The 27,738-nt window shown below is 39.7% G+C and overlaps 1 protein-coding gene across 1 annotated transcript; it reads right to left on the reverse strand.

Moving 5' to 3' along the window:
- Positions 1-2,765: 2,765 nt before the first annotated feature.
- LOC143774311 (uncharacterized) lies at positions 2,766-27,224 on the reverse strand. Its single transcript, XM_077261760.1, has 11 exons — positions 24,330-27,224; positions 22,315-22,416; positions 20,504-20,625; positions 17,134-17,192; positions 11,977-12,122; positions 11,723-11,782; positions 11,466-11,631; positions 8,396-8,560; positions 6,645-6,760; positions 5,524-5,600; positions 2,766-3,978 (listed from the first exon to the last, which is right to left on the reverse strand). The coding sequence occupies exons 1-11, from the start codon at positions 27,010-27,012 to the stop codon at positions 3,943-3,945; spliced, it is 3,732 nt and encodes a 1,243-aa protein (XP_077117875.1). The 5' UTR covers positions 27,013-27,224; the 3' UTR covers positions 2,766-3,942.
- Positions 27,225-27,738: the final 514 nt, after the last annotated feature.

Here is a 27,738-nt window from a genome sequence, read left to right on the forward strand (position 1 = left end):
ACTCTTGGCATACAGTTGTGTAATTTTGCAACAAGGCGTTACTGGCGATGTTTCCACACAAAATTTTGCCACATTTTTAGTTTATTTTTTTTCTGACTTGTTAGGTCAGATTCACACATCCGTGTTCCATGTTATGAGGACAGACCACGATATCTGTACCAGTTGTGGGTCTCCTGACATGACCTTGACAGCCTCAGAGATGGCTGTCGAATTTGAGTAACAAAACCTATGACCGTCTATTGCATTGGTCTCCGAAATACGAAAATGTGGCTTAAGTCTGAAAGAATAAGTGTGATCAATGTCTATTTTTGCAATTAATTGATTGTTTAATCTTTCACTTTTTTACTAATTTAAACCAGTTAGTGATATATATTCTTCTTTCTGATTTTTTTTATTTTGCTTTCTTTACATGGTTAAAGAAGTAGCCATCTTCTCTGAGCAAAAACGCTGCCCTGTTCTCTTAGCATGGATACATGGAACACTGGAAATTGTTGTCTTGAAATGGCTCTGTGTGAGTGCTCTGGGCATGCTCTGTAATCTGTGCAGAGGTTATTGAGCAGGGAGGAGGAGGATGTGAGTAGTGGATCCTGTGTTATCCATACATAGAAGTCTTATCTTTCGTTGCATTCATGATTCATATGTAACAGGAGGTATTATTCTATTACCAGGCTCAACAGCCAAAGTGAAAACTATAAGATTTCAGAATTTAGTATTTAACATAAAGATAAAGAAAATAACAAAAAGATCAACAAAAACTCTAAAACTATGTCTATCATAAAGACATCATTTACGAGATAGGTTTATGGTTTGAATTTACGTTTTTCGGGTTCTTGGCTTAGTCTGGTTTAGGGTCTGTTTTTATTTTGCGATAATTTAGATTTATATTCTGGGGTATGATGTAAAGAGGTTTTATTTTTACAGAATTACATGATTTTTTAAGGTAACTGTGTTTGATTGAAAATTTTGCACTTTTAGGCTCTTACAGACTCTTGCACATTGCTGACTACACAATTAATTAACTGAGAATCCTCCAGTGAGCTTGTTCTGAGTTGAGTCTGTACGTCTTTTGCACTACATTCAGATTCATACAGCGCTGGATGTATAATGAGGAATATTAAAAGTATATATCTAAATTTAGGTGGAAGTAGACAAACATATGATGCACTTTTGTACACATTTTCAACATAAATATCTGATGGATGCAGAAGTTATACATCTGCAAATGTACAAATGTGAACCCTGCCTTATTTTTCTTTTCTGAGCCGTTTTCAACTTATGTATAGCTATAAGGAGGTGGTGGGGACCCTCATGTACCTTCTCTCTCCTTAATGCTGTACACTTGTGACACCCTGATGTTTTATTAATGTTTTGCTATTGTGTGCACTGTAATGTATTTGTCATGTACTGTAATGTGATGTATTGTGCTTTAGCTTAGGGATAGATTAGTAAGTAGTGCAGGATCATAGGGGGATTAGAATAGAGGGGGCACAGTAGAGATAGAGCATAGGATAGCATAGAATAGATAGAAGTGTTGGTTAGATACAGGCAGCATAGGGGTTAAGCAGATGGGAGGAATCACACAGCAGAGCAGCACAGAACAGGGAGGTATAGGACAGATACTTCCTGGTTCTGTCAGACACCCGGGCAGTCTGCCTAAGGGCAAGACACATACAGTGAGACAGTTACAGGCTGTGGGGGTAAAGCTGTGGATGGCAGTAAGGGACCCCAGGCTGGAGAATAGTGCAGTCGGGCACCAGCTCAATAGGATCATCCCCAGGAAGGACAAGGGGCTGACAGAGAGCTGGTGATTCTGAAAGTACAGATGAGACATAAACTGTCCAGAGATGCTGCCTGGATGGCAGAGGAAAGGAAAGCACAGACAGGACAGAGTCTGGCTAGAGGTACGGCCGTGAAAGCCGAGAGTAAAGAGAGAGAAATTACAGAGATAGTAGAGTCTGCCCAGAAGGCAGGGAAAGGACAGGAAATGTTGCCCTATGTGAACGGTGCTGCTGATGTGATGGATGCCTTGCCCTTTAGTAAATTTCAACTGTTGGAAAAGAATTGTGACTTTGTGGTGTTTCATGGAACCTGGGAACCAGAGGCTTGTGTGACAGAGACTGAGGGAATCCCAGCAGCAGAAGTGAGTACTCCACTGCACCCATCTCTCCATGTGCATGGTGCCAGGATGCTCGCTAACTGTTGCTTAATGAACTCGCCCACGACTACCACCCCATGCCACCTTGTTACATAACCACATCAAAATTATTTTCAACTTTGATGTGGTCAGTGGAAAGTGAAGGTCAGAAAAAGACTAATGAAAGAGCTACACACTTCCCAACAGATCCTCATTTAAATCATTCTACAATCTTCAACGTGCAGGGAAACAAAAGAACAGGGAAAGCTAAGCCGAAATTTTTGTTAAGAAACAATTTTAAAAATTTTAGCCCAAAATACTTGCATTTAAGAAAAAAATAATGTCTCCCGTAAAATGTCAATTTCTTTTACATTTCGGTATTGAGTACTGACCTCACACTCCTATGCTGGTTCTCAACACCAGTTATCAGGCCCCTTGAAAGAAGAGGCCCATTATATCAGCCAAATATAATACCTAGGTGGTACATATGATCTTCCTTGAGGATTACAAGGGACGTGTATATGATAAAGTGAGTATCGTGTGTGTCTGAAAACTCGAACATGTGAAGGGAGCATTGATGAGATACCTCACAGTTATTCTAATGCATATGATGTTTTATTATCAGCCCCAAAAATTAACGTGAAGAAATTGTCTCTTTTTCACTGATTATTATCGAATGATCACATTATTATTTTCGATTGCTTTTATTGAATACTTTGATCACTTGAATCACAATTCTTCTGATCTTCAAGACTGCAGATACTTCATTGACTGTTCTCCAAATCTAGTTTTCATCATAAAACAATGTAATTTTAATAAACAAAAGAAGAAAAAAATGTGTACTGCCAAGAGGTCAACGACAAGAAAAAACAAAACTAAAGAAACCCCTAAAAACAATATTTTATTAAAAATAGTTTATTTTTGTTGTATATATAACTATCATTAGGTAGGGGAATTAAGGGAGAGCCGTCAAGGAGCAGGGGCGCCACATCGCTCATCTTGGGTGCCAACATCCATTGACAGGCAGGCCATCAACCTATAGGGCCTAACACGGTAATATAGGCATAGTTTCTATATATTTACCCCTTTAGACTGTACCCAATGTTCCCTTATAGTGCCTCATTTTTTGTGTGTCTGAATACTATTGTAGTTTGTAACTATCGTTTTTCGGGGTTTCTTTCGTTTTGTTTTTTCTATTTGTAATAAACAAAGCAGATTTTTTTTATTTTACTCACAATAATAATTTAATAGTTCACATTTATGGGTGAAATATATACAATTTTGCATTACAAAAATTCTAAATAGTTTAGTATAAATAATTATTGACACGTTGACTATAACACGATAAACACACAGCCACCAATTTCTTTTGGTTGTGTCATAATACATATGGACTGTGAGGTTCTCTGTATGGTCCACTACAATGAATGAGAACGTCCAGAAACTTTGAGTCCAGAAGTATGATGTTGTCTTTTCAATGTAGCTAGGTCTCAATGTCAGTGAGGTAGACATCAAAAAACAAATCAGAAAACAACATTGTAGGAGATAGGGTCCAATGGGAAAGTTCTGAACCACAAAACCCAAATGTTTCTTCTAAAATCAATCAGTGTTTGTTTTTTATTGAATGTTTGGATTATTTTCTTCCGGTTAGTTCAGCTTCATCAGTTCATAAGGCATCGGTTTCCTTGTCACAAGCCTCAAATCAAGGTCCTACGATCTAGGGTGATAGGTCAGGATCTCTGTATGGTTTGTGGATCCTTTCTCTCCCAAGGATCTTGGATAAGGTTCTTGTCAGCAACGCCGATGAATCATACAAAAGAAACTTCAGGCCTCTGGATTTTAATCTATATAAAAAATAAAAATAAAAAAAAACGTGCTTGCTGTTAGAACAAAGAAGATGACAGAAATTTGGAAAGACAAGTGGGAGGTCAAAATTCTACATTTTGGAATTGAGAATGGCATTAACCTGAACAACTGAGAAAAATGTCTACATTTTTGATACGATATGGCTAGGACAACAGGACATTTTCTGAATTTACACAACTACTTTAATAAGATCTTCCAATCGAACAATTATGTCCAAATAAATGTCTTAAAGGGAATGTATGGTGAAAAGTAGTTATTACCTATCCACAGGGTAGATGATCACATATAATTGGTGGTGGTCTGACCTTTGGGACTTGCACTGATTGTCAGAACATTTACATTTTCTCCCCGACTGTCACTCCATCCATTCTCTACATGGCTGAACAAATGCAGTGCTCAGACTTCTCAAACTAAATAATTGGAGTGGATCAAACATGTGTACTGCTGATCTATTGTAACAGTAATAAAAGGTCCCGAGAGTTCAGACGTCCAATGATCACCAAGTTATCTCCTATCCTGATGATCCTCAGATCCTCACTAGGTCTCTTGAATGCCAATCACTGGAGCTCCACCCGAAGGGAACCTGCCACCATGAAAATTCAGTGCAATCTGCAGGCACCACGTTAAAGAGCAGGGGAAGTGGAGTACTTTGATAGTTTGGTGAGAAAAGATTCAGTTTAACCAATGATTTGATCAGTTAAACCTCTGTTAATTCTGGGATTTTCGGTCCAGTGGGTGGTCCTTTCTTTGTAGGAGTGCATAGAGATAGTTGTCAGTAACTGTTAGGACTGCCCACAGGACCCAAAATCCCAAAATGAGCAGAGAATTAAGTTATAAATTCACAAAACCAGATATCAATCTGCTCCTTGTGCTCAATAACATGAGACCTGTAGATCGGATAGGAATTTTATGGTGACAGGTTCCCTTTAACAGGCTGTCCTTCCTTGGACCATTTTTATGAAGTACTAACCACTACAAACCGGCCACTTAGGATATTCTTTGACTCAGCACTTTTGATAGTTGCTCAGATCTTTGTACTTGTCAATTTTTCTGGCCATCAAAGCATTCCTCCACTTGCTGCGTAATATATTCCACCCCTGATAGGGACCATTATTATGAGATAATTAGCTTTATTAACCTCACCCTTTTAACATTGTTACTGTACAAAAAGTTAGTTTTTAAGACTTTTGGATTTAACAATGAGTTACACAAGGACCCTTCTTACGAGGACCCAAGTGTAGCACATGGTGGGTTGGTGAAGTGTTACAGATTTTACTTTAGGGTCCAGAATCTTTACTTTAGGTATTTGGTGCCAAATATTCAGGACTGTAGTTAGCAGAATGTGCTCTGAGTTCTGAGTGGCAGGGCTGTCCAAAAAATGCCCCACATTGTTACGTTAAGGGTATTAAGAAACCGATGCTAGGGAAGTGAATGAAATCTTTGCTTCTGGTTTAGCGACACTTCAAAGATACATGTAAGTATTAGGGATCGGAGAACAAAATGAAGAATATGTATACCAGTACCTGAAGTGTTGTGTCCACAGTTTCCAGTCTGGGCGTGAATTTCTCTTTATTGGACTGACTGCTCATACTAGATGAACCTTAAGAGATGTAGAAAGGGACATTGAGGAAGGAGGAAGAGGAGAAACTACCGTCTGTAGAAAATTGAACATTTAATAGTACATCCACATTTATAGCCGGGAATAACCCTCAAGATGGTCAGAAACTGCCCTTTGAATGAAATTTTACAAAATCCCTGTCTCTTTTGTGGTTCATATGATGGGACTGGGCTGCAAACACAGGACTTTTGTCATATATGCCATAGGAAATGTCCATTGACTGATTGTACTACCACAGATTGAGCATATAATATAGTCCATTGTCCTCATCATAAAAAGGAACCTGTCATGTTCCCAAGTGCTATTAACCTGCAGATATAGGGCTATTATATAGGTAAAAAGCATTACATTGCTCTCCTGCCTCATTGAATGTGCGGCTACCAGGAGAACAAGAACTTTATTCCTTCCTGGAGCTGCTGGCTTTCAGTCAATATGGTGTGCCCAGAGAGGTTCTTGTCATCGTTCACAACATTGTATAGGCACACCCCAGCACTTTGATTGACAGTTTACTCTGCATTGATGTGCTCCACTGCGAGCTGTCAATAAAAGTGATGGATCGTCCTTACAGTCTCTGCTCACTGTGTAATGAGCCTCTCCGAGCACGCCTCTATGACTGAGAGCTGGCGGCTTCTGGGAGATATAAAGCTAATTTTCTCCCAATAGGCACGCTCTCAGTCTAGTAACCAGGAATTACTGTAAGGCTATAAACCTGCAGACTTACCCTATATCTGCAGATTAATAAAGTTTATGGACATGACACGTTCCCTTTAAGTGCAATATTGAACAAGCTCTGTAGAACGCAGGGGCGTAACTACAACAGGGGCAGGGGTTGCAATCGCACCCGGGCCTTGGAGCCTAGGTAGCCTTAAAAGTCCCTTTGGCCTATAGAAAAATACTTTTTGCTATTAAAGATTTAAGATATTTGGGGGCCCCGTTGGAGCTTACATAACGGGACCCATGAGTTTCAGGTTACGCCACTGGTAGAACGCCCTCCTAATTTCTAAAATGATGTCATATTATTCTCACCTTCCTCATTAGAGTCTCCCTGTAGGTTCACGTTGGTAAATCCATGTTCTTGGCTCCATTGATCTTCTTCATAATCTTCAAACCATTTTTCATTGTTATCTTTGCTGTACACATCCCTAAAGAATCAAAAATTACATATAAACGGTCAACCGAGAGATCCATCAAGTAATGCAATAAAACCATTGAGTTATAAGATGAGCAAATCTCATGCCGATAGAAATCTATAGTTCTTAGATAATATCATGCCCATAGAATTCTTTGGGGCTCTTCGGTGAACCCCCACTTCTCTGATTTCCTATGGAGTACAGAAAATTGTGGCCAGCTGTTGAGGCATATTTTCTGGGAAAATGGAAGCACCGAACACTGGCACACAAACTGCCTCTTTAGAATGATGTCATAGGGACTCCTGTAATATTTAAAAAGGAGTCCAAACCACCATCGTTAAAAAATATTGCCTTGTTTGTAACAATCCAAAATAATAACGTCACATTATTTATATTGCACGATCAACACTTTAAAAAGAAAACAAAACAAACAAAAAACATGAAGCCATCACTTCATTTAATTAATCATCTCACCTCCTTTAAGAAAGTGAACAAAAACAACTATATACATTTAATGAACACTATGCAGACCCACAGAATAGAACCAACGTGCCATTCTATTCAGCAATTAGCTATTCACCTCTTTATTCACTACTAGTACCTAACTGAGCTGTTATCAGTCCTGCAAAATGACAATCTTCCAGCCCCTACCGTCAGTTTCCAGAGCAGTTAACATATTCACTGTTCACACTATCTACAGTGTATACAAATATAGTGTAGACTTCAGAACAAGCACTGACATAACAGAGCATGTTACAGTAGCAAGGTAAAGTGTAGCAGAAAAATGATGCTACTTCACCAGAACTGTCACTTAAGGGGAGGTCATACCCCCCAGCAAATCAGAAATGAGAAGCCTCGCGAACTTTGCTCTCCTGAACACGCACGTTGAGAATAACCCATTAATGCATGCTAAAAATTATGAGAATCAAAACAAAAAAAAGACAAAATGACATTTGTTTGTTTATTATCATTTTCATCCATTAAGAGGATCACAGAAGTATTAGGGCGCTTCCCATTGTGTTTAGTCACCCGTTCAGTGGCCCAGGTTCAGGTTTATGACCGAACCCCTCTCAAACTGTGATTCGATGTATACTCTGAGGGGGCTATACACTGTAATGATTCCGGCAGAGTGAATGTGTGCTCTGACATGCATCATTTTTGGGAGTGTACGCCTGCAGGAGGCGGTCACTTAGACTAAGTCTACTATGTATGAATGTGCAACCTTCAGTAGGCGAATACTCCCAATAATGGTGCACGTCAGAGTGTATGTTCGCTCTGACGGCACCATTACAATCTATAACTATTGGCACATAAGTCCAAATGCCACTTTGGGGAAGGTTCGGATGTAAACCCTGATGGGGCCCCTGAATGGGTGACTAAACTCAATGTGAAAGCACCCTTATGCAATAGATTTTTGGAGAGGAAAGGGGGTAATGTGAATTAAAAGGATATAACTACTGGCTATACAGCGCTGCCATCAACCAAAGATGGGAAGGCGGAAAATGTGAGGATAGTTTATTTTGTTATTTTGTGATATTTGTAGCTGTTTTCAAACATTTTGTTTTTTACTTTAATAAGCTTGGTCAACAAGTATTAACATTGCCTCCACAATATTAGATGAATTTGTTTTTTCTCAACAGAACTCACCAAGATGTCTTATCCTTCTTTGCTTTGAATAAAAGGAATGCCACAGTGGCAATAATGATTGCCAGGATACCAATGGATGCTCCGACGCCTCCATACACTCCTGATTTTAGGATTCTTCCTGTGCATTCAGAACCAGAGTAGATGTAGAGATCTGTCCTTGGACAACTATGTGGAAACAAAGTAAAACATTGAAAAAACAATTCTAGGAAAAATCATGGCATTATGAATTTATGAACATAAAAAGATCTAGTTATGTCAACAAACGTCAATCTTTCTTGAATTAATGACAACCTTAGAACAAAGAAGACATTAAGATTTTTATGCATAAGAAGATAGAAAAAACCTAACCATAGGCTCTGGCAGTAATAATTGCTGGGGAGAAAGTGGGGAGGTTCAAACCTCCAGATTTAAGATGATGGATCAAGATCTCTAAACTCAAGTGTTGAGAGCCAGTATTGCATCTTGGTGGATGTCTGGTAAAGTGTACACCATAACCTTTGACTGGTAGAATTAGCAGAATGCAGCCCCACAATAATCTTTTGATCGACGGATCAAAAGATATTTACTGATATTTCCAGTAAACACTAGCAAGCCAAGGATTAAAGGCTGGGCAAATGTAGTTGTGGAGACACAGGGGTCAGTGGGAGCTCTCATCCGTTGGCCTGGCTGTCTTTAGAAAGACCACTTGAACCAGAGCTCCTTGCTCTGGGGTGTCGGGCTTCTGGTCGGCTACCCACTCTTGCATTTATGGGGTAATGTTCTCCATAGGTTGCTTGAAAATGATTACGTCAGCGGAGTGGGCAACACAGCCATCGAGCCAGAGGTTGCTGTGTCAATGGAGTTTACTGCTAAATTCTACATAGGTATGCCAATTTGGGAGACAAACTCCAGAACTTGGTGCGATATCTCTCAGGGGTGATGGTAACAAGGACCAACAGAGTCTCCTTAATAGTCCAATAGTCCAGGCAGTCCTGAGCCCAAGCGACCGAACAGCAATCTGTGTATGGCCAGTCAAGCAAATCCACAGGCATTTTGCCCAATCAGCTGTGGACACTTGGTGCATCAGCATCAGGGTTTCAAAGCTTTGCAGATGTTCATCAACCTCTGTGTTGGAGTCATTAAACACTGACATATCTCTGTAGTGGAGATGATTTCCTTGGAGGTGGGCCAACATGAAGGTAGGGGCCAGTGCTGACAGTAGTGATACTGGAACTTCCAAAACTCGATAACACAAGCCCTCTCCTCACTTGAGGCTCTGGGTCACAATGCGACCAACAACTCCTGGATTCGGGTTGCTTGGGACTGGGTATTTAATTTCAGACTGACACTGGATACTTGATTTGGCCGGCAGTTCAATTCCTCTTCATCAAACTCATCATCCTCCACAAAGCTCTGGACATCCCAAAGGATGAATTCCTGGATCAAATCTGACCATTTGTTGGTGGCCCTGGATTCGATCCATCAAAACTGGCACACCTCTTGTAGTTGCAGTTTCCTGTTGATGCTGTATATCAGCTCCTGTCCACTTCTCAAGGCCGAGCTGGTGGGCATGGACATGGTGGCATCCGAAATCTGCTGTGTATGCCTCACCTATGGTCTGTTGGGTCAGTCTGTCTCCTTGTTTGAGGAGCCCTTGGATAGTGTCTACAAACACCAGTCCCCAGTTGCTCCACTTCTGCCACCAAGTGTGGAGACTTGAGGGTCAGTGGGTGTTCTTGTCTGTTGGCCCAGCTGTCTTTAGAACGACCACTTGGACCAGGGTTCATCCCACTGAACCGACATTTGCCCTACTGTTGGGCATAATGCTACTCAGACAACACAGAGTGAGGGTTTAACAATAGGGTGATACTTTTTGGGTTCACTAACAGTCCATAACATATAGTACATTCCCAGTGAATAGATAATGTCAGAATTTCACCCTTCTGCTTGTTCACCAGGAATTAGAACATCTGCGACTCTGGACTTTCACGGCCAACTATCCCAAGCAGTACCACTCCACATTTGGCGGGCACCCACAAAAAGGAGGAAGCTGACAGAGTACGTTGAGCTATGTGGCCAGGTCCCTTTTATACCCACAGCTGTCATTCAGGGCATTATCAATTCAATTCACCTGCATATTTTGTCCTTCAGTGGTTGTAGAATAATAAACTGCAGAGCTGCTACAATGGGAGACCAGTAGGTTTTCAATGCAACGTATTAACAAACATCGATTGTTCAATTAACCTGCATCTTTGTCCTTCAAGGTTATTTAGAAGAAGAAATTGTAGGGGCTGACACAATAAGTAATCAGCAGGCTTTCAACAAATCAACATACAACAAGAGTCAACATGCAGGCTTATATGAACAATGGCTTATGTCTCTTGACCTACTGAATAATACATCTGGCATAATTAATAATAAATGCTGTGTTGTCACAGTAGTGTTATATGACTTTAAATAAGATGCACCTTACACATTGTTTCTTTGTTTTCTGGTTCATAGATGCTTGTTTCTACTATTATCATCAGAGGTGAGGGTGAAAATACAGGCTAAGGATTGATTTATGAGCCAGGAAAACTTCAATGCATATTCCAAATGTATTCATGTGCCCTAATACAGTATTTGTCGTCTTACGGCAATTGTTTATGCTTGCTTTAATGGAGAATTATCAGAAAAGTTAAAAAAATTAAGAAAAATTCTTTCCTCTTCCTCCCCAGGAGCTGAAACATGTCCCTTGTGCTTCTTCTCACTGTCCTGTGTATAGGTATAAGAAAACTTGCTACAACAGGAGCTTGGTATGCCTTCTGTAGGACAAAATATTACTACGCCCTACCCCTATAACTAAGAGGGTGCAGATTCAGACAGCTACCAGAAGAAGAAGGAAGTGATCTGCAGGAAATGAACTTGTATATTGTCTGCAGGATTTCTATAAGACTGATAGTTTCGGAAACATACAAAAGACGACGCAGACCTGCCAAGTAGTACCTTCTTTGTGAACATTGATCTTCTCAAAAGATCTCACTTTCACCAAAGATGAATCACAAATTCATACCATGCTGTGCCAAGTCTATGAGGTTGACAGCACACTTACTAGCACTGTACACCTGTCTCATTCTGTATCACACATCGACCACCATTACAGTCATGGTAGTAGCGGGATGACGGATCGCAGTGAGAAATGCAGGTCAGACCTTCAGAAGTGATGATTTGCGTGTAAAATTCTTGAAACTCCAGAAGAATTTTATCTTTACAAAAGTCTGTGGAAAAAAGTAACCACAATAAAAAAAAAATTAAAGTAAGCAAAATAAAGAAAAGAGTTCAAAAAGATAGGCATATTTTTTTTCCTACCGATATTTGGGATTTCCTCCTTTGTGACCGTTCCAAAATCTGGATCATAACATAGAATACCTGCGGGAATAAGCACAGCCAGAAAGTACAAATAGGTTGGGCCTCGTAAGGTAAGTAGAGCTCGTTCAAGCTCCTAAGTTGGGAGAGAAATCTGATTTTCCAAATATTATTTTAGGTGGAAAACCTTTTTAGATGTTTGTCCCAAGTATTCAAGAAAAGTTAAACCCGGGAGATGATAAATTAGATTCACTAACCTGAGTCTGTGCAGTTATCGGTCTTTACAGCGTCCACTGTATCCTTGATTTGCTCTAAGATCACCTCATATTGGTCTGTTATGTTGACATCTTCGTTGTACTGAATTTCCACAATCACTCTGTGGTCCACTATGATGCTCCCATTCCTGCCAAAGTAGCGTAAAACTTGTCAATACAACGTCAAACTGTTTTGTCCACCCAGCAGTCGAGACAGCGACGAGGGTGGAGATGCTGGAGCTTTAATAAATGTAATCCTAGAACTAAACTTTGGCTCCGGGGACCGACCTATATTGGCAACTTACAGCTGGCACAGGACCAGGCCAGTGATCCATGGATCCTTTAGATCTGGATGATATATAACATGCAGTTGGTGGTACTTGACTTTTAACTTCTTAGAAACTTAATTTCTAAGTGTTGCATGATGATTGATAAATTTGGCATTTACACCCCATGGGAGTTAGTTTGCAACTTATAATACATTTGGTTACATTAATTTAATTAATTAAAAAAGTGGTGAGAGTAGCTTAAAATCATTAAAAAAAATATTATTTTTTGCGAAATAATCGAATTTGTGATTTTTAAAATTAATTAATTTACCCCTACATGGCCAGTCCGTTTCTATGTTAGTGAGAAATCAGCGTTTGAATTGATATGCAAATGGCTACACTAAATCTGAGGCCTCTGTCACTCCAGCTCTATTCTCCACTCAGTGAAGCCTTCTCCTGCTTGACTGACAGCCTCTATGCTATATGACTTCAGACAAGGGAGCTGTCAGCCAAGCAGCAGGAGGAGGCAGCGCTGGGTAGGGAATAGAGCTGGAGTGACTGAGGCTTCAGATTTACCATAGCCATTTACATATCAATTTAAATGATGATTTCTCAGTGAAAAAGGAACAGACTGACCACGTAAAGGTATTTCTGGACTTGTCTTTGAATGAGATACATAAGCAAGTAATTACTAGTTTGAGGGGTGAAATCCTGCTAAGAGATTCCCTTTACCTGGTAAGTGTGCCAGTGTCAGTGTGTAAAGCATTGAAATACTGAGTATAACAAAGGCTTAACAAATAATAGAAAAGTGCACTCCCAAAAAATTAAATATATTTTTTTAAATAGTTCAGCATAGTACATTTTTGATGCTGACGCAATTAAACTGACTTGTAGAATAAAGTAAACTTTAGTGTTACTTATCTATACCACCAACTAAAAAAGAGGCAATGCAAAGGCAGAATTGATGGTTTGTTTGTTTGTTTGCTTGTTTTTATGAATTACACTGACAAAAAGATCAAATAGATTAGAAGGATTACCAATAAAATATTTAACCATTTAACCCAGCATGTCAGAAAGAAGCATATTCGCAACATTGAATCAAAATTGAAGCATATTCGCAACAGTTGTGGACAAAATTTTTGTTGGTCTACTTGACCATGGTTTTGTTTTTACAGAGCCCCTGATTTTCCATTTGTTAATCACAGTTTGAATGCTGCTAACTGACATTATCAATTCCTTGGATATCTTTTTGTATCCCTTTTCTGTTTTATACAGTTCAACTAACTTTTCCGTAGATCCATTCACAATTATTTTCCTTTCCCCATGACTCAAAATCCAGAAATGTCAGTGGCTGGATGAAAGATGCAAGAGTCTGTCTGGATCCCAGAAACTCACTCCGCTTTTATGCACACACGCTGATTATAAGCAAACAGGTCACAGGTGAGGATGTTACCTTTAGGCCATGTGCACACGTTCAGTATTTTTCGCGTTTTTTTCGCGTTTTTTCGCTATAAAAACGTGATAAAAACGCGAAAAAAACGCTAACATATGCCTCCCATTATTTTCAGTGTATTCCGCATTTTTTGTGCAAATGTAGCCTTTTTTTCCGCGAAAAAATCGCATCGCGGAAAAAAAAGCAACATGTTCATTAAAATGCGGAATTGCAGGGGATTCCGCACACCTAGGGGTCCATTGATCTGCTTACTTCCCGCACGGGGCTGTGCCCACGATGCGGGAAGTAAGCAGATTATGTGCGGTTGGTACCCAGGGTGGAGGAGAGGAGACTCTCCTCCACGCACTGGGCACCATAAAATTGGTAAAAAAATAAGAATTAAAATAAAAAATAGTCCTATACTCACCCTCTGATGGCCCCCGAAGTGTTCCCGCCTCTGTGCTGCACGCTGGCTTCGGTTCCTGTAGCTGGTGTGCGGTGAAGGACCTTGCCGAATGACGTCACTGTCCTGTGATTGGCCGAGACCGCTCACGTGACCGTGACGTCATGGAAGGCCCTGCGCGCACACATCAGCTATAGGAACGGACGCCGGTGAGGAGATCTGATGTCTGCGGGTGAGTATAAGCATTTTTTTATTTTTTTTATTATTTTTAAACGTTCTATCTTTTACTATAGATGCTGCAAAAGCAGCATCTATAGTAACAAGTTGGTCACACTTGTCAAACGCTATGTTTGACAAGTGTGACCAACCTGTCAGTCAGTTTTCCAAGCGATGCTACAGATCGCTTGGAAAACTTTAGCATTCTGCAAGCTAATTACGCTTGCAGAATGCTAAAAAAACGCAAAAAAACCGGAAAAAAAACGCAAAAAAAAAAATGCGGATTTCTTGCAGAAAATTTCCGGTTTTCTTCAGGAAATTTCTGCAAGAAATCCGCAACGTGTGCACATACCCTAAGTCACCATTCACACCCATTTGTGTCAACGTCTGCGCATGTTATCAGGCCAAAATCACCAGGGTATGTGAACTTTTGATCAGGGTCATTTGGATGTTTTGGGTTGTCATTATGATTTAAAAAGAGAAAACACAGTAGTTTGACAATAAATGGCTTCACCCAACCACTAACCATGAGTGGAGGAAAAGTTTTGGTGTTAACATTCAAATTCTCTGAAAAAAAGCCAAGGAAGCAAAAATTCTGCTGGGGTATGTAAACTTTTGAGCACAACTGTATATACAGGTGCCTCTCACAAAATTAGAATATCATCAAAAAGTTAATTTATTTCAGTTCTTTAATGCAAAAAGTGATACTCATATATTATATAGAATCATTACAAACAGAGTGATGCATTTCAAGTGTTTATTTCTGTTAATGTTGATGATTATGGCTTACAGCCAATGAAAACCTAAAAGTCATTATCTCAGTAAATTAGAACACTTTATAACACCAACTTGAAAAATGATTTTGAATGATGGCATACTGAAATGTATGTTCAGTAAATGCACTCAATACTTGGTCGGGCTCCTTTTGCATTAATTACTGCATCAATGCGGCGTGGCATGGAGGCGATCAGCCTATGGCATTGCTGAGGGGCTATGGAAGCCCATGTTGCTTTGATTGTAACCTTCAGCTCATCTGCATTGTTGGGTCTGGTGTCTCATCTTCCTCTTGACAATGCTCCATAGATTCTCTATGGGGTTACGGTCAGGTGAGTTTGCTGCCAATCAAGCCCAGTGATACTATTGTTTATAAACCAGGCATTGGTAATTTTGGCAGTGTGGACAGGGGCCAAGTTCTGCTGGAGAATGACATTTCCATCTCCAAAAAGCTTGTCTGCAGAGGGAAGCATGAAGTGCTCTAAAATTTCCTGGTAGACGGCTGCGCTGACTTTGGTCTTGATAAAACACAGTGGAACTACACCAGCAGATAACATGGCTCCCCAAACTGTTGTGAATTAGACTTTTTTGGCTCCCTCTAGTGGTTACTAGTGATATGACTCTGGGATTTCCTTCCCTCTGTTTGCACCCAGCTGGGTCGTTACTTCAGGGGTGTTGCTATATAAACCTCCTGGAACCTTAGTCCAGTGCCTGGCATCGGTGTTATCAGACACATTCTGTTTGCTCCTGGTTGCTGGTCCTGGTTCGTGCTAAATTAAGCTAAGTCTTGCTTCTTTGTTTTTTGGGTTATTTGTTTGCTATCATTTTTGTCCAGCTTGTACTAAAGTGATTCCTGACCTTGCTGGAAGCTCTAGGGGGCTGGTGTTCTCCCCCCGGGCCGTTAGACGGTTCGGGGGTTCTTGAATTTCCAGTGTGGATATTTTTGATAGGATTTTTTTGCTGACCATATAAGTTATCTTTCTATATTCTGCTATTAGCTAGTGGGCCTCTCTTTGCTAAATTCCTAGCTCATTCTTATGTTTGTCTTTTCCTCTTACCTCACCGTTATTATTTGTGGGGGGCTTCTATCCAACTTTTTGGGGTATTTCCTCTGGAGGCAAGAAAGGTCTTTCTTTTCCCTTCTAGGGGTAGTTAGCTCTCCGGCTGGCGCGAGACGTCTAGGATCAACATAGGAACGTTCCCCGGCTGCTGGTATTTGTGGTGCTAGGATTAGTTATATGGTCAGCCCAGTTACCACTGCCCTATGAGCTGGTTTTCTGTATTTACTGACTTAGCATTATTCCTGAGACCCTCTGCCATTGGGGTCATAACACCAAACCATCACTGATTGTGGAAACTTAACACTAGACCTCAAGCAGCTCGGATTGTGGCCTCTCCACTCTTCCTCCAGACTATGGGAACATGATTTCCAAATGAAATGCAAACTTTACTTTCATCTGAAAACAACACCCTGGACCACTGACAACAGTCCAGTTCTTTTTCTCCTTGGCCCAGGTAAGACGCTTCTGGCATTGTCTATTGGTCATGATTGGCTTGACACAAGGAATGTGACACTTGTAGCCCATGTCCTGGATACGTCTGTGTGTGGTGAGTCTTGAAGCCAGCTTCTTTAGCAATGACCATTTGTGGGTTACCCTATTTATGGAGTGTGTCAATGACTGTCTTCTGGACATCTGTCGAGTCAGCAGTATTCCCCATGATTGTGGAGCCGACTGAAACAGACTAATGGACCTTTTTAAATGCTTAGGAAGGCTTTGCAGGTGTTTTTTGTTAATTATTCTAATTTACTGAGATAATGACTTTTGGGTTTTCATTGGCTGTAAGCCATAATCATCAACATTAACAGAAATAAACAAGTGAAATAGATCACTCTGTGTGTAGTGACTCTATATAATATATGAGATTCACTTTTTGTATTGAAGAACTGAAATAAATTAAATTTTTCATGATATTCTAATTTTGTGAGAAGCACCTGTAGATCTTCATTTGTGGCTTAAACTTTTTGCTGCTGTCAAAGGACCAATTGCCACCTGCAAGAAACTTACCTTATTTCCAAAATTTTTATATCTTTATAGCCTTCCAAACCTTTATAGACTTCTCTCATCTATATAAACAAAGAATGAAGATTATTGCTTTTGCTGGAATGAAGTTGAAAATATATGTTCCCCATATGTACTAGAGTATAAAGTGTCATGTAACAGTTTGGGCACCCCTGGTCAAAATTACTGTTATTGTGAGCAATTAATCAAGTTGAAGATTAAATAATTTTGAAAAGGCCTAAAGTTAAATATGACACATTTCCCCTTTGTATTTTAGGCAAAAAATATATATGTTTTCATCTTTTACATTTTAAAAATTACAAAAAGGAAAATGGGCCAATGCAAAGGTTTGTGCACCTTGCATGGTAAGTTTCTAGTATCATCCACATGTGAAACTACCACAGGTGGTAAATGCTTTTTGTAGCCAGCTAAGAGTCTTTCAATTCTTGTTCATGGGATTTTCATCCATTCTTCCTTGAAAAATTCTTCCATTTCTGTGGGATTCCTTGTTTGTCTACCATGCACTACTATTTTGAGATCTAGCCACAGAGTGTCAATGATGTTAAGATCAAGGGACTGTGAGGGCAATTGCAAAACCTTCATCTTGTGCTTTCTGAGGTAGTCTATTGTGGATTTTGACATGTGTTTAGGATCATTATCCATTTGTAGAAACCATCCTCTTTTCATCTTCAGCTTTTTTTGACAGATGGTGTTATGTTTGCATCAAGAATTTGTTTAGATTTCATGGAATCCATTCTTCCTTCTACATGTGAAATGCTCCCTGTGCCATTGACTGCAAACATGCCCAAAACATGATTGATCCTTCTCCATGCTTAAGGGTTGGAGACATATTTTTTTACTGAATTCTGTGCCCTTTTTTCTCCACACATCAGTTTAATTATTGTGGCCAACGAGTTCTATTTTAACCTCATCGATCCACAGGACTTTTTTCCAAAATGCATCAGGCTTGTTTGGATGTCCTTTTGCATACTTCTGATACTGAATTTTATTGTGAGGATGCAGGAGTGGTTTTCTTCTGATGACTCTTCCATGAAGGCCATATCTATGCAGGTGTTTCGGAATAGTAGGACAATGTACCACAACTTCAGAGTCTGCAAAATCTTTCTGAAGGTCTTTCACAGTCAAACGGAGGTTTCCTCTCTAGCAATCCTATGAACAGCTCGCTCTGAAATTTTGCTTGGTCTTCCAGACCTTATCTTGACCTTCACTGTTCGGGTTGACTGTTATTCCTTAATCACATTTCAAACTGAGGAAAGGGAAACTTGAAAACACTGTGTTATCTACTTATAGCCTTCTCCTGATTTATGGGACTCCACTATTTTTATCTTTAGAGTGCTAGCTAGCTGCTTAAAATAACCCATGGCTGCTGGTATTTGGAACAAGGTTAGACGAGGCTGGGTTTTTATGAAGCTGGGAAATTAGCATCACCTGGCCTTTCCGAATGATGATAGTGAACAAGCCATAACCCTAACAAGATAATTAAGATCTGAAACCTTGGTCAAAGTTATTTGAGCACACATATCACCAAGGATCCCCAAACTTTTGCATTGGCCCATTTTTCTTTTTGTAATTTTTAAAATGTAAAAAATGAAAATATATATTTACCTAATAAACAAAGGAAATGTATCATCCTTAACTTTAGGCTTTTTAAAGCTTATTTCTTCTCCAACTTTCTTAAAGGGAACCTGTCACCCCCAAAATCAAAAAGGAGCTAAGCCCACCAGCATCAGGGGCTTATCTACAGCATTCTGTAATGTTGTAGATAAGCCCCCGATGTATCCTGAAAGATGAGGAAAAGAGGTTAGATTATACTCACCTGGGTGGGCGGTCCAATCCGATGGGCGTCGTGGTCCAATCCGGGGCCTCCTATCTTCATATGATGATGTCCTCTTCTTCTCGTGCTCTGGCGCAGGCATACTGTGTCTGTCCTGTTGAGGGCAGAGCAAAATACTGCAGTGCACAGGTGCCGGGCCTCTCTAATCTTTCCCAGCGCCTGCAAACTGCAGTACTTTGTTCTGCCCTCAAAAGGGCAGACAAAGTACGCGTGCGCCGAAGCCGCAGCGTGAAGACAAGAAGAGAACGTCATCGTAAGAAGATGGGAGGCCCCGGACCGGATCGCAGCGGGACCGCCCCTGGGTGAGTATAATCTAACCTCTTTTTCTCATCTTTCAGGATACATCTGGGGCTTATCTACAGCATTACAGAATACTGTAGATAAGCCCCTGATGCCGGTGGGCTTAGCTCATCTTCGATTTTGGGGGTAACAGGTTCCCTTTAACTGTTCACATTATCAGTAATTTTGACAATGACATGACAATGTAGTTGGAGAAACTCAGTAATTTTGGTCAGATGTACCAACAATCTTATGTGTTCAGAGGTCTATGAGGGATAGGGCATGTTGAACTTGAATACCCTATACTTTTATCTTAACACTGAAAAGTTGCCACCAGAGGTGTCCGGCATCAGCTTACTCTTCTCCCCCCATTGTGAGCACATTTATGTGGGTGAAGAAGATCAAAAGGAAAAACCATCAGCCAACAGCGCTTAAAAGTGTATGGTCACCTGTTGTGAATTAGACCTTTTTGGCTCCCTCTAGTGGTTACTAGTGATATGACTCTGGGATTTCCTTCCCTCTGTCTGCACCCAGCTGGGTCGTTACTTCAGGGGTGTTGCTATATAAACCTCCTGGAACCTTAGTCCAGTGCCTGGCATCGGTGTTATCAGACACATTCTGTTTGCTCCTGTTTGCTGGTCCTGGTTCGTGCTAAATTAAGCTAAGTCTTGCTTCTTTGTTTTTTGGGTTATTTGTTTGCTATCATTTTTGTCCAGCTTGTACTAAATGTGATTCCTGACCTTGCTGGAAGCTCTAGGGGGCTGGTGTTCTCCCCCCGGGCCGTTAGACTGTTCGGGGGTTCTTGAATTTCCAGTGTAGATATTTTTGATAGGATTTTTTGCTGACCATATAAGTTATCTTTCTATATTCTGCTATTAGCTAGTGGGCCTCTCTTTGCTAAATTCCTAGCTCATTCTTATGTTTGTCTTTTCCTCTTACCTCACCGTTATTATTTGTGGGGGGCTTCTATCCAACTTTTTGGGGTATTTCCTCTGGAGGCAAGAAAGGTCTTTCTTTTCCCTTCTAGGGGTAGTTAGCTCTCCGGCTGGCGTGAGACATCTAGGATCAACGTAGGAACGTTCCCCGGCTGCTGGTATTTGTGGTGCTAGGATTAGTTATATGGTCAGCCCAGTTACCACTGCCCTATGAGCTGGTTTTCTGTATTTACTGACTTAGCATAATTCCTGAGACCCTCTGCCATTGGGGTCATAACAGTCACCTTTCAGTGTTTTGTCTCCTTACCTCGTCTTTAAAGTCTGCTTCAAATTTTATATATTCCTCTGATTGATTATTTTTATAGTTGTCATCAAAAGGTTTATTAGTGATCTTCAACTCTACCTTCACAGAAGTTTCCACGGACTTTACTGCAAGATAAAAATAAGATGTAAAATTGACTTTTAACAGCTCATAAAAACTTTCAGAAGTAAATGAAACCCATGAGATAGTAACTCCAGTTCACCTGAAGCCTTCTTCAAAATTTTGTCACATGTTTGGGAAGATTTTTTTTAACTCAATCATAAAAATATCAGAAGAACAAACTAGAATTATAGAATGGTAGAGTTGGAAGGGACATTCTGGGTCATCTGGTCCAACCCCCTGCTCAAAGCAGGATTCACTAAATCATCCCAGACAGATGTCTGTCCAGCCTCTGTTTGAAGACTTCCATTGAAGGAGAAGTCACCACCTCTCGTGGCAGCCTGTTCCACTCATTGATCACCCTCACTGTCAAAAAGAGTTTTCTAATATCTAATCTGTGTCTCCTCTCATTCAGTTTCATCCCATTGCTTCTAGTCTTCCCTTGTACAAATGAGAATAGAGATGATCCTTCTACAGTGTGACAGCTCTTGAGATATTTGTAGACAGCTATTAAGTCTCTTCTCAGTCTTCTTATTTGCAGCTAAACATTCCCAGATCCTGTAACCGTTCCTCATAGGACATGGTTTGCAGACCGGTCACCATTCTGGTCACTCTTCTCTGAACTTGCTCGAGTTTGTTGGTCTTTTTTAAATGTGGTGTCCAAAACAGGACACAGTATTCCAGATGAGGTCTGACCAAAGAGGAGTAGAGGGCAATAATGACTTCACATGATCTAGACTGTGTGCTTCTGTTAATACATCCCAGAATAGCATTTCTCTTTTTTGCTGCTGCATCACACTGTTGACTCATGTTCTGTCTGTGATCTATTAGTATACCTAAGTCTTTTTCACATGTGCTGTAGCTTACCCTATTCCTCCCATTCTGTATATGCTTCTTTCATTTTTATTGCCCAGATGTAGAACTTTAAATTTTTCCCTGTTAAAAACCATTCTGTTAGTTGTTGCCCACTAGCTCAATTTCTGAGTTCAAGTTTTTGGTTAATCAGTATCATAATGCAGATTTTAAGGTTCATGAAACTCATTAGGCCAAAATAAATAAATACTGGAGAGGGGGTAGGCTGACCTGATGATGGTGAGTTCTCTTTCAATGAAAGTCTTCAAACAGAGGCTGGACAGATACAGTACCTGTCTGAGATGGTTTAGTGAATCCTGCATTGAGCAGGGGTCGAACATGATGACCCTTGAGGTCCCTTCCAACTCTAACATTCTATGATTCTTTTATTCTATGACCTTTTGATCATCATAAATCACTAGAAAAAATAATCTCAATCTACCAATCCACAGTCATGTTAAAATTAAACCACGTTTGACTATACACAATAACTGTCTAATAGAACCCTCTGAGAGCAACATATTCTGCTTTCACAGTAATCATTTACACCTACAGCAGTCTTTATCATAGTGACCACCGGGGTCTTAGGTGATTAATGATAGATCAGCTGCTATCTAGAGAATAGGTGATAAATGTTTTTAGCCAGAATAGTTCTTTAAGTAAAATAGACTGGTCTGTAGGCTACCAGAACAAAATTATTGACTTTTCTAAGTAGACATAATAGCAGGCTGTGATGATCCTGCTCCTGCATAGCAAAGTTAGAAATCAGATGTCACACGTTCTCAATAACATTCAGAATGTCATGTAAATCTAGAATAAGCCGAAGCCTGAAGATAATAACTTACCTGGTTCAATTCTATCTATGATAGTTTCGCAACGTGGGCCATAGAACATTTCTGTACAATTACATTTGATTCCATCATAGTTTCCTCCATTTTGACATATAACTGTTAAAGAAGAAAATTAAAGTAGGAAAATTTGATCATTAGAACATGACTGTATCCAGATTTATGATCTAACTACAGTTAAGAAAGCCTTGTCTTCACGTGAGCCGTCACAGAGGGCTAACTTTACCCATTTTCTATAATTCAATTGTCAGGTTTACTCTATAGGTTGTGACAGAATGAGCAGAGTCATCTCATCATTAGATTTGGGGTGGTAAATAAAAGCTCTTTTATACTGCTGAAAACCTAAATAACACAGTGATATAGGACTGACATTTTACTCCTAAAAAAGGATTTTTCATCCTTTGAAGAATATGTGGTAAAAACAGAACTTTTTTCAGAACTGTACATATACCATAAAGTGCCGCATTACTAAAGATATCTAATGAATCTATCAGTAGGATCAACCCTCCTAGGCTGTTTATATGGGCATGTATGTCATGGGAAGCTGAATAAAATAATACCGTGTTATCTGCAATCCAATATTTTCTTCCAGAGAAATCCACACTTTTATTAATATGTACTGTAAATGAGCAGTTAAGATCTATGGGCTGGACATAGATCTCCCAGAGACTCTGCCTCCAGAGCATATTTTAAATGAAAGGGGAGTTACATGTCTCACACTGGTAACTCCTCTTTTCATATAAAATACGCTCTGGAGGCAGATTCTCAGGGAGATTAGTGTCTTGTCCATAGAACTTAACAGCTCATTTACTTAATAAGTAACATATGGATTTCTCTGGAATAAGACATCGGATCGCAACTATCAAAATGTCATTTTATTACATTTTTGTATGCCCTTCATGCTCATCTAGAAGACTTTGGTGGGTTGATCCTACCGACAGATTCCCTTAAACTAAAAAAGTTTGCCTCACACTCCTTGAGAAAGCCACCTGGCGAAACATACGTTGGAGTTTTTGGGTATTCATATGTGGTAATTTATCTTTAGTGATGTGTGTTCAGAATATCTGTTGGATGTCTTTATATGTAATTACTTAGCTGTTCATGTGGATTTATATTGCCATTTATTATTTACAAAGGCTACCCTGTTGTTATTTCTCCATCACTCATTGATATCTGTGAATTATACCATATTATCACTAGGCCCATTTTTTATGCGTTTTTCCCTTTTATTTTCCTGTGCTGGTCTTATTCCCTTCTATATGTATTTTTTTATCTCTCTGCTAATATGCAGTTTTTTAATATTTAGTGTCAATACAAATTTATATTTTATTAATTATTCCAGTGTTTATTTGTTTCTCTTGTTGTTATAAAAAAGTTACACACAAGACCGCTATTAGTTTTATAAAATAACATATGCAGCGAAATAAAGGCATAATAAAGTCTCATGTTTGATATTTAGGCCAGACCCTCATTTTAATTCTGTCACTGTGGTTTTTTTACTTCCACATTCTGGGAACCACAATTATTGTATTTATACATCACCATAGTTATTTGAAAGCTTGTTTTATGGGGCAATATTTTGGGGTACATAAACTTAACTTTTATTTGTTTTATTTATTTTTTATTTATTTTTTTGGGTGGTGGTGAATAGAAAAAACAATTACTTGATTGTATATTTACCATATATATTCGTGTATAAGCCGAGATTTTCAGCACTTTTTTTGTGCTGAAAACTCCCCCCTTGACTTATACACAAGTCATTGTCCAGAAAGCCAGTGGGGAGGGGGAGGGGAAACGGCGGAGCAGCGGCAGGAGACGGCGGCTGTGACATCATACTCACCCTCCTTGAGCAGTCGCTGCACGTCCCTGTATCTCTGCTGCCCCGGTGCGGCAGCTCTTCCTGTGTTCAGCGGTCACATGGTACCGCTCATTAAGGTAATGAATATGTACGCGTTTACCATATAGTAATCTCAGATTTAGAAGCAGAGAAAATAACTGAGAACTACAATTACCTTGAGGTGGTCTTGTAGTTGTAGCAGGTATGGTTGTAGTAGGTTTGGTTGTAGTAGTTGTGGTTGTAGTAGTAGTGGTTGTAGTAGTTGTGGTTGTAGTAGGTGCAATTGTAGCTTTAATCGTGGTAGTCATTGTTTCTTGTTTTGTTGTTTGGGGTGACGAGAAGGACACAGGAGGTTGAATTGTAGGAGGTGCGGTTGACACTGCTAATGTTGTAACAATCACAGGAACCGTAGTTTTGGTGGAACCAGGTACCTGAGTTTGTACACTTGTGGTGTCACTTGGTGTGACAGTTGCTGAAGCCGTCATGGTTGGCAATGATGATGGTTTAATTGTTACATCAGTCACAAGAGTTGTTTGTTCATGTGTTTGAGTTACAAGGGATGACCCATGTTTTGGAGTTGTCCTCATTGTAGCAGAAGTAAGAGGGGATGTTCCTAATGTGAAAGCTGATGCTGATGTTGTTTTACCAGTCACAAGAGCTGTTTGGTCATGCGCTGTTTCAGTTGCAAGAGACGAGTCTGGTTTTGTTGCGGAAACAGCCCCAATTGATGGTGAAGTTTCTGAGGTTAAAGTTTTTGTTGCTGTACCAGCTGTTTTATCGGTCTCAATAGCTGTTTGGCCATGAGTTGTTTGAATTACTGGAAAAGATATTGGTTTTGTCGAAAAATCAGTCCCAACTGTTGGTGTTTTTCCCAAGGTTGAAGATTTTCCTAATGTAGTATCTTTTGTGTTATCACTTACAATAGCTGTTTGGCCATATGTTTGAGTAAGTGGAGAAGATTCAGATTTTGTCGAAAAATTAGTCCCAAATGTTGACGTTCTTCTCAAAGTTGAATATTTTTCTAAGGTTGTAGCACTTGTTTTATCAGTCACAAGAGCTGTTTGAGCACGTGTTGTATGAGACACCGAAGTTGTTTCAAATCTTGTAGAACCTGCTGAAGAAAGGTCTCCTACTGTTGAAGGTGATACCTCAGATACTCCTAAGGAACCTACAGATGTTTGCACAATTGTTGATTTAGTAAAAGTAGGTTGAGCTCCATTTGTTACACTGGTTTCTTGACTTAATCGTGTTGTTTGCTCAGCTGTTGCTGCTGAAGATCCTGGAAATGTTTGTTTAGTTGTTATTTTAGTCACAAAAGTGGCATCATCAGATATAGGAGATGCAACAGTTGAACCAGAATTTGTGGTTGAAAGCACCTTTGATGTTTTTTCATTTGAAGCAAAAGTTGTTTTCAAAGTACCTGTTTCAGATGTTTTTACATCTGTTGGTGAAGCAGAGTGTTTTCTTGTTGAGAAGTCTGAAGATGATTCAGGGGTTGTTAAATCACTAGTCAATGTCCCTTCTGTCATCTTAGTGGTCATTGACGTTAGTTTTACAGTTGTTTTGTCAGTGTCTGATCTTGTTGGTAATGTTTGATCAGTTTCTGCCTCAGTCACAAGAGCTGTTGCCATCTTTGTTGTGAGGGTCATAAGAGTTGAACCTTGTTTTATGGTAGAAGCCACTTCTGATGTTTCATCTTTTGTAGCTGCTGTTACGGGAAATGTAGGTGATGATGTTTGAGGTAATAGTGTAATTTCTACAGTTTTCAGATCAGTAACAGTGGTTGAACTCAGTTGTGATGTTTCTCCTGGTTGTTTTGAGGAAGTTAAGGCTATTTGTAAGGTTGTTGCCTCAGTAGAGGGTAATGATTCTGTAGTTGTCATAATTGTTTCTGGCTTCGAGGTTGTGGATGTTTTACCACTTACTATTGATTCTGAAGTCATTGTTAGTGCTGGTTCAGTAGTTAAATCAGTCACTTGATGTGTTTCTAATTTTGTGGTACCAGTGGATAGAGAGTCTATTGTCAATATTGTTTTGGCTGTAGATGTTTCTGCTGTACCAGCTACTTGACTTGTTTCTTGTTGTGTCATATCAGGTACAGAATATGTTTTTGTCAGAGGTATAGAAGAAACTTTGTCAGTCATTTGAGTCGTTCTTTGTGATACACCTGTAGTTTTAGGCTCTGAAGAAGTTCCTCCTGTCGCTTCACGTGTTGTATCTGGAAGTGACGTTCTTTTAGTTACATCAGTATCAGTGGAAATGTCAGATGCTGTAGATGTCTTGCCTGTTGCATATGAAAAAGATGATGTTTCTGCTGTTGTGGAATCTGGTACTTCGGTTGTTACATCAGACACAGTAACTAAAGACATTGTAGAATAGAGAAAAGTTGTTTCTTCCTTTGCTGTACTGAATATTGGTGTGGTTCCTTGCAATGTCCCTGGTAATGTCAAGCCTGTGGTAATTGTTGAATCAACTACTGAAGATGTTCCTGCTGTTGATGAATCTGTTTTTGATGATGCTATATCTGTGGTTACATCAGATGTTGGTGATGTTACTATGTCATCAGTTGTTTTATCTGATATTAGACTTGTATTCGTTGATTGTTCGGGTGATGAACTTTTTGTAGTTGTTATATAAACTAGTGGAGATGTTTCTGTTTTCAAGTAATCCGTTGTTTTATCATATGCTGGAAATGTTTCTGATGAAAAATCTGTAACTGGGGATGTTTTTATAGTTTGCTTAATTATGGTTGTTGTTTCTTCTCTTAAATCGTCTGTAATCAGTGATGTCCCTCCCGTGGTAATAACATATAGTGGGGATGTTTCTGGTGATTTCTCAGATGATACAGTTTCAGTCATTGGTGATGATCCTACTTCAGGTGTGAAATCAGTTACAGGTGATGATCCTACCTCAGGTGATACATCAGTCACAGCTGTGGATCCTACTTCAGGTGATACATCAGTTACAGGTGATGATCCTACTTCAGGTGATACATCAGTTACAGGTGATGATCCTACCTCAGGTGATAAATCAGTTACTGGTGATGATCCTACTTCAGGTGATACATAAGTTATAGCTGTGGATCCTACTTCAGGTGACACATCAGTTACAGGTGATGATCCTACTTCAGGTGACACATCAATTACAGGTGATGATCCTATTTCAGGTGATACATCAGTTACAGGTGATGATCCTATTTCAGGTGACACATCAGTTACAGGTGATGATCCTATTTCAGGTGATACATCAGTTACAGGTGATGATCCTACTTCAGGTGATACATCAATTACAGGTGATGATCCTATTTCAGGTGATACATCAGTTACTGGCGTGGATCCTACTTCAGGTGATACATCAGTTACAGGTGATGATCCTACTTCAGGTGATACATAAGTTATAGCTGTGGATCCTACTTCAGGTGACACATCAGTTACAGGTGATGATCCTACTTCAGGTGACACATCAATTACAGGTGATGATCCTATTTCAGGTGATACATCAGTTACAGGTGATGATCCTATTTCAGGTGACACATCAGTTACAGGTGATGATCCTATTTCAGGTGATACATCAGTTACAGGTGA

This window comes from Ranitomeya variabilis, chromosome 5 (genome assembly GCF_051348905.1).
Source record: "Ranitomeya variabilis isolate aRanVar5 chromosome 5, aRanVar5.hap1, whole genome shotgun sequence".
NCBI lineage: Eukaryota > Metazoa > Chordata > Amphibia > Anura > Dendrobatidae > Ranitomeya > Ranitomeya variabilis.

What these genes read in the sequence shown, in the direction of transcription:
- LOC143774311 (XM_077261760.1), bottom strand. Translation starts at nt 27,012, where the DNA reads ATGACTGAAACTGTATCATCTGAGAAATCACCAGAAACATCCCCACTA. An exon ending in AACTACAAGACCACCTCAAG is followed by an intron (nt 22,417 to 24,329) that starts GTAATTGTAGTT and finishes CTTCTTTAACAG; the next exon opens with TTATATGTCAAAATGGAGGA. An exon ending in CTGTGGACACAACACTTCAG is followed by an intron (nt 3,979 to 5,523) that starts GTACTGGTATAC and finishes TTTTTTATATAG; the next exon opens with ATTAAAATCCAGAGGCCTGA.